This window comes from Daphnia pulex, chromosome 1 (assembly GCF_021134715.1).
Source record: "Daphnia pulex isolate KAP4 chromosome 1, ASM2113471v1".
Taxonomy (NCBI): domain Eukaryota; kingdom Metazoa; phylum Arthropoda; class Branchiopoda; order Diplostraca; family Daphniidae; genus Daphnia; species Daphnia pulex.
The window spans coordinates 5989244-5995826 of record NC_060017.1 but is presented as its reverse complement, the minus strand read 5'-3'; the positions used below and the strand labels follow the sequence as shown (position 1 = coordinate 5995826).

At 40.2% G+C, this 6583-nt stretch overlaps 2 protein-coding genes and 1 non-coding gene across 6 annotated transcripts; 1 reads left to right on the top strand and 2 right to left on the bottom strand.

Annotated features, from left to right (window-relative positions):
- Positions 1–687: 687 nt before the first annotated feature.
- On the bottom strand, positions 688–767 carry Trnal-uag. The gene has a single exon. It is a non-coding gene; the product is annotated as a tRNA-Leu (tRNA).
- A 693-nt stretch (positions 768–1460) lies between these two features.
- On the bottom strand, positions 1461–3076 carry LOC124190872 (dnaJ homolog shv-like). The gene is made up of 5 exons (XM_046583756.1): positions 2839–3076; positions 2359–2752; positions 2152–2294; positions 1872–2086; positions 1461–1805 (listed from the first exon to the last, which is right to left on the bottom strand). The coding sequence occupies exons 1-5, from the start codon at positions 2895–2897 to the stop codon at positions 1543–1545; spliced, it is 1074 nt and encodes a 357-aa protein (XP_046439712.1). The 5' UTR covers positions 2898–3076; the 3' UTR covers positions 1461–1542.
- Positions 3077–3300: 224 nt separating this feature from the next.
- On the top strand, positions 3301–6096 carry LOC124190880 (maternal protein exuperantia-like). 4 transcript variants are annotated; one of them, XR_006873156.1, is made up of 6 exons: positions 3301–3707; positions 3876–4064; positions 4427–4790; positions 4873–4931; positions 4994–5357; positions 5415–6096. XR_006873156.1 is itself a non-coding variant. In XM_046583766.1 (5 exons), the coding sequence occupies exons 1-5, from the start codon at positions 3699–3701 to the stop codon at positions 5156–5158; spliced, it is 810 nt and encodes a 269-aa protein (XP_046439722.1). In that variant the 5' UTR covers positions 3302–3698; the 3' UTR covers positions 5159–5450. The 4 variants fall into 4 exon arrangements, 1 of the variants encoding a protein (XP_046439722.1); XR_006873144.1 differs by having other exon boundaries at positions 3302–3707; positions 4849–4931; XM_046583766.1 differs by having other exon boundaries at positions 3302–3707; positions 4849–4931; positions 4994–5450.
- The last annotated feature ends 487 nt before the right edge of the window (positions 6097–6583 follow it).

Genomic DNA, 6583 nt, shown 5'->3' with positions numbered 1-6583 from the left:
TCTAAAACTGTTGGGCGCGATCTCTATGCGTTTTAGGTTAACATTTTTTAGTAGATTGAAAACTAAAATAGAAATGTAGCGAATCTCCGCCTAATAATTGCATCTTGTTGCCGATTAACCACGTAATCAAGGGATCAATGATTCAACATGATTCAACATTAACAATGGCAGAAGAGCATTATGCAAATTAGAAATATTAGCGGGCTTTTGTTATCGTCACAAAGGCCACAAATCGAAAAGTTGTTGATAACATAATCAACACATAAATGTTAATTTTCATCCACGAGGTGGCCTTAACCAACTCTGAATTATTCAGCTTGGATTAATCTTTGATTATCCTTATCGAGTTCCGGAAACGTAAATGTCAGATCGCATGCGCAATCCAGAAAACCAATTCAATCGACATTAAATCTGCATATTCGTGTCTATATCAGCCAAACAAACGATGTACACACTCCTTTGTCATATTAGGTAAATAAAAAATTGTACACGACATAAATTTTACATATTACAACCACAAACATTTTTTGAGCTGACCAAATTAGAGCTCCAAAAATGTTATATTTTAAAATCATTAACTTAAATATGGGGTTTTAATAAATCGTGGTTGAATTGCAAATGATTTTAGAAAAAAAATGTCTCTCATTAGTTTGAAAATATGATAGAAAAAGGAGACAAAAATGTTTTTGGCAGCGGTGGGATTCGAACCCACGCCTCGAAAGACTGGTGCCTAAAACCAGCGCCTTAGACCGCTCGGCCACGCTACCGTATACTTTGCGAACAATTGTATCTAGAAACCACTTTGAAAGGCCAAGTAAGCAAAAATTTACTTCTTTTCGAGTTCATTCACATAACGTTTTGCAAACCCATCGATCAAATAAAAACGACGGCCATGGTGGGATTGAAAACTTAGTTTTTTTCAAAAAAAAGGACATCCTTTCTGAAAAGTTTAATAAGTGTAGGGCTGTAGCTGTAGGCCTAAACGAAAAAGAAATTGGAAGCTAATTGTCCTTATTCCATTGAACTGCATTAAGTCTGTCTTTATGCAGATGCTTTAAGTTATCTTATTTATTTTTTCTGACATTTACTAATCAAACCTATAGAAAATATATTTTTAGAATTCTTCGTTTTTATTCCACATGCAAACGACGACAGTTATTGGTTGCATTCCATTATTGGGTGGCTACATCCTGTCTCATTATTTTTTAAAGGTATTTGCAAAAAAAACTGTATACTAAGAAAACCATAATATGATATGAGTCCGCTGCTCAGCGAATATAACGCTATTCATTTGTACGACCCTTAAAAAAGACCCCCAAGATTGCCTCCCCTACAGTTTTTCTGGAGAATTTCAAATCCGATGAGAAATGTCAAATTTATGCGGTGCCGAGCTATATCCTTGTGTGGCATACAACTTAAACCGGGAATTATGGCTGTCGCAGAATGAAACAAGAAGTAGATCGTAGTGACACAGCGATTTTTTTTTTCAATAAAAAAAAAAAAATTGTAAAAATTTACATGCACGAAATGCATCGAAGAACTTTAAAACCCTCTGAGGCCATTGTACACTTTGTTGATTGAATCTTGCGACAGCAATTGCCTGAGCTTTTCCTTGACCTCAGTTGAGAGTTCGTCTTTCGGGAACTGCACGTCAAATGTTACGTAGAGCATGCCGAAAAGATTGTTGTTCTCGTAATTTGGCATTCCTTCACCCTTCTTACGAATGCGAGCACCTGGCCAAGTCACTTTGTCACGGACGATATGTACTTTATGTCCATCCAAGTGTTCAATATCTAATTCAAAACCTAAAACAGAATAGACCGTTATTTATCAAGATTTAAAACATTATTCGTTGCTGCGCTGCAACTTACCGGCCAAGGCATCCGCTAAAGAGATGGTAACATTGGTATACAAATCATCTCCTCGGCGTTCAAAAGTGGAATGTGGAGCTGTTTGAATTCGTAGACGGAGGTCACCTGGCTCTCCATCAGTGTGTGGTTCACCTTCGGCAGTAAATCTCTGCTCCAAACCGTCCGTCATTCCTTGCTCGATTTCGACTTCGAGAACTCGTTCTTCATTGACAAGCCTGTTTCATACAAACATCATGAATAATAAGTTGCTATTCGTTGTTAAGTTTGATTTCTCCATTACTTGACATTGGGGCACTCATCACAGACAGCTTGCTGCATCATTTGGAACCTTCCTGGACCTAATTGTCGGGTTACCATTTCTTGCCTGCAGTTGCACTTTCTAGTACCTTTTGCAGGTTTTAGAACAGGTTTGTTGTGTGTTATCTAAAGAATGTAAAATATATGTTTAAAATCACTTTTCTTCTTTACTTTTTAATGAAAGCATTACCTCAACAAAGTTTCCAGAGTAAAGTTCTTCGAGAGAAACAAAAAGATCCATCACAATATCTGCTCCTTTTGCAACCTCCCTTTGACCCTGGTTACCATTACCCCCAAATCCAAACCCAAAATCACCAAAAAAACTGGCGAACGGATCCATTCCACCCCCACCTGCACCTTCCTTTGAAACACACTCTTCACCACAGCGATCATAAAGTTCTCTCTTCTCTGGATCGGAAAGAGTCTCATAGGCTGCTCCAAGGTCTTGAAACTGGGCACTGGCTTTTTCAGGGTCTTCTTTGTTTCTGTCAGGATGAAGTTCTTTTGCTAATTTCCTGTATGCTTTCTTGATTTGGTTAGTGTTTGCTGATTTTTGTATTCCCAAGATTTTATAAAAATCTCGTCTGTAAAAACGAAGAAAAAATGCTCACGTTAGAAAATCGTCACAAGTTAATGCCGGTTACAAAAGTAAATTGGATTCGCTACCTACCCTGCTAAAACGGTTCCCAGTCCAAGGCAAATAAATAACAATAACACTTTCAAGTGCATTTTGAAAAAAAAAGTTTTAATTTGATTATAAGTTAGAAGCAGTGTCCACGAATTAACAGCCTAGGTTAGACCACTACCACAATTAACAACAGCAAATATTACACTTGTTCAGAATGTATCAACGCGCCAGAAAATAGGAAAGGACGTCTGCAGAATACTGGATTCAATGTGGGAAAAGCTCATTGGTCGGTGGGGTTTGGTGACGTATCGTAACTATAGACGCCACAGGGTGTTTTGAAATGGTATGCATGTCGTCATGTGTAGCGTTGGGGAAACATCATAAACACTGCACTCCATGTATATTTTCCCTATAGTCCAAAGTTCATGTTCTCGAATTGCCCATTTCGTGTGAGCGCCTCTAGCGAGTGTGTCAAAATTTCCCGATAGGGATTCTATCGCCAAAGACCTGTTTCCTGACCCAACCCAACCCAACCCACACCAACAGATGGCGTTGTTCCTCTCAGTGAGATAGGAAAGTTGTTTATTTCATTAATGTTTTATACGTTTTTTTTCTTAGAGTTAAACAATTAGGAAATTATGATCATCTTGTGCAAGACAAGGTTTTACATGGAGCCGTCGCATTTAGATTTTTATATTGCGACGAAATCATAATTATATACTCGAATTTGTGTTTTCGTGTTTTTCTAAACTGCCGTTAGATGGTTCTGACGCATTGCTATAAGGCCGTGCTATATAAACACAGCCTATTATCTAGTCAACTCGGTCTACTGTTTTCCATTTGCAGTCTTCATTCGAAAGTGAAGTAATGGTATTCTCTTCCACATCAACCAGCGGCCATCAATGGCTCAGGTAAAATTAATTAACTAATCAATTCCATTCAATACCACAAAATTGTTAAAGAAAAGGGGAACTGTTCTTGAAGACTGCCTAAGTATTCTCTTTGATCGCATTTGTTTTTAACCACTACAAGTCTGTTGTTGAATGCTGTTTGATTATCGATAGTGTTTTGTGTTGCAGAATAAAATTACAGGAATGACCAACAACAGTGAAGAACAACAGACCTCATCTTCCACCAAGGAGACCATCATAGAGGTGATAATTCAGCCACCAACTACAGAGGCCAAGGTTGAATCTGATGCTCCCCCCGCTGTGATCACCACTCAGCCAGCACAGCCAATGCCTGAACACGATGACAGCATTGCTGTGGTCATGTGGGAAGCCACCGTTTCAATACCACATTGGTTAAAGAAAAGGGGAACTGTTCTTGAAGACTGCCTAAGTATTCTCTTTGCTCGCATTTTGTTTTTAACCACTACACTGTTGTTGAATGCTGTTTGATTATCGATAGTGTTTTGTGTTGCAGAATCAAATTACAGAAATGACCAACAACAGTGAAGAACAACAGACCTCATCTTCCACCGAGGAGATCATCATAGAGGTGTTAATTCAGCCACCAACTACAGAGGCCAAGGTTAAATCTGATGCTCCCCCCCCCCCCCCCCCCCCCCGCTGTGATCACCACTCAGCCAGCACAGCCAATGCCTGAACAAGATGACAGCATTGCTGTGGTCATGTGGGAAGCCACCGTTACTGGTCGACGCCTCATCGACGAGATGGTCAACCTGGGATCATTCCACGTGGCACAGGAAGAGAAAGCAGAAGGGCACGATTTCAACGAGTACGTCATGCCATATGGCAAGCTACCGCTGAATGTAATTCGCAACTACAATCTTCGCATCGTTGACACGGGTCGTTACCGCATGCTCAAGGAGATCCGCAACAAAAGAATGCTCAAGTCCAAGAGCGAGGTGGCCGCCTGCAACGATTTCGCCTCGTGGCTCATCAAGCTCCAAAAATATAATTTCACCGACAAGAAAATTGTCTTATTCTTCTTTGAACCACGCCACTCCCAAGATCCTTCAGCTCTTCCAGGTATATCGCCATTTAGTTTCTATTTTTAGACTCGTTTCAAACTTTCAGTTTGTTTTAGCTTTGGAACGTTACCGTCTTCTAGATGATGTCAACAAGATTTTGCTTGGATGTGTTAATGGCTGGGATCTGCTCCGTCAACAAGTAACAACTGAAATAGTAACACGTGAATTGGTTAGATTTTCTAACGTTTCAATCGAAAACAGGTGCATGATTTGAAGGATGAAAATCGCATGGTCCTTAAAGCTTTGGCTGATCATCACCTTGGAGTCGACACACCTTTGGAGAGCGCTGTTCAACGTGCTCAATCAAGCACTTCACAAGATCCTTCGCAAGGTGCATGGCGGCCGCATCAACACTGGGGTACTTAAGGAGAACCTCATCAGTTGCGATCATTTGCTCGAACAAGTCAAGAAGATCAAAGAAGAATTGACTAAGGAGGCTCAATGGAGACCTGTATTCGCTGACATGTTTCGTCAAGGTATCAAGCCTCGCCGGCGAGCTGGATTCCTCCGCCATATGCTCGTCGAGTCGGGCATCACCTATGCAGGCCTTACGGAAACATTCAAGGTGAGTTTGTTTTCTTATTTTCAATTCTTAACCGGATAATTGAAATTTCTTTTGCAGGACAAGAAAGATGACGGTGTGGTCGAGGTCATCAAAGAGAACATCAAAGAGAACATCAAAGAGAACATCAACGGCAAGAATGAAGCCGACGTGGAGGAAGTCATCAAGCTGCTGAATCAACACCTTGCGCAGCCAGACAAGCCCGTCCGACGCGGTAGCGGCCGTCGAGCACCCCGCACTCGTTCCCTTTGCACCGCCATGGACTTGGAGAAGCAGCAGCCTGCGTCCAAGATCGAGCCCGAGGAAAACAACAACGACCCTGTCAAAGTGATTATGGATGTTATTTCCAGCACTCCTGCGGTCCTGTCCGAAGTTTAAAAAGTCCCTCTCTCCTCGACTCGCCTGAAATTACTTACTACCTCCCGCCCCACTTCCCTTTTGTTTTTCACTTAACTTGTCTCGTTTTTGAGAAATTTTGATCTTTTTTTAAGTTTACAAGTCTTTCACGAAACGAACTTGCTTGTCGCTTTTGGTTATGCTTTTCTTCTTACTAGAGATAACACTTGCAATATTTATAAATATACCAGGGAGCTTTTTGGTAATTGTTCTAGTCTTCTACTAAAATCAATCCAGAATGTATATGTGCGATGAAATGGTCTCTGCAGTGCCTTTGCACTTTTGCAGTGCCTTTCATACTTGTGAGTTGATCTCATGAAATGGAATACAAAATACTCTGAGGAAATTTATTGTCTTTTATTTTTTTTCTTCTCAAAAAATTTCTTATTCTTCATCTCTTATGCAACTATCGAACATTTCTTTTAAGTTGGGATTCTCTAAGGCGGCGGCGACTCTTTCCTTATCGTTGATTTGTTTATTGACTGGATGGGAATATTTTAAAGTAAAAGAATATTTTATGAAAGCTTTTTTGAACATTTAAATATAGTATTAGGACTTACTCTCTTCTTCTGTGCTGTGTTTACCCTCTGCAATAACTATGTCCAATTTGATCCTTTCCACCACATTTTTCTGAATCTTGCCTCTCAGGCAGAGGCCAATAAGGCTGGCAAGTGAACAATGAGGAACTGTAGGATTGAAATCTATTCTAACCAAGTAACCATTTTCCTCAAATGGTTGTACTTGAACAGAATTCATCTGTATTGACCAACAGCCTCTTTTGACACTAGAGTGCTCCGGAGTGCAACAAATTTTACCATAAAGGATAAAGGGAA

Bases quoted from the DNA above. Each gene is read 5' to 3' on its own strand.
- LOC124190880 (XM_046583766.1), top strand. The intron at 4,065-4,426 runs GTCATGTGGGAA...AGCATTGCTGTG, and splicing joins ACGATGACAGCATTGCTGTG to GTCATGTGGGAAGCCACCGT. The intron at 4,932-4,993 runs GTAACAACTGAA...AATCGAAAACAG, and splicing joins GGGATCTGCTCCGTCAACAA to GTGCATGATTTGAAGGATGA.
- LOC124190872 (XM_046583756.1), bottom strand. From the start codon at position 2,897: ATGCACTTGAAAGTGTTATTGTTATTTATTTGCCTTGGACTGGGAACC. The intron at 2,087-2,151 runs GTAATGGAGAAA...TGTATGAAACAG, and splicing joins GATGAGTGCCCCAATGTCAA to GCTTGTCAATGAAGAACGAG. The intron at 1,806-1,871 runs GTAAGTTGCAGC...ATTCTGTTTTAG, and splicing joins TTTAGCGGATGCCTTGGCCG to GTTTTGAATTAGATATTGAA.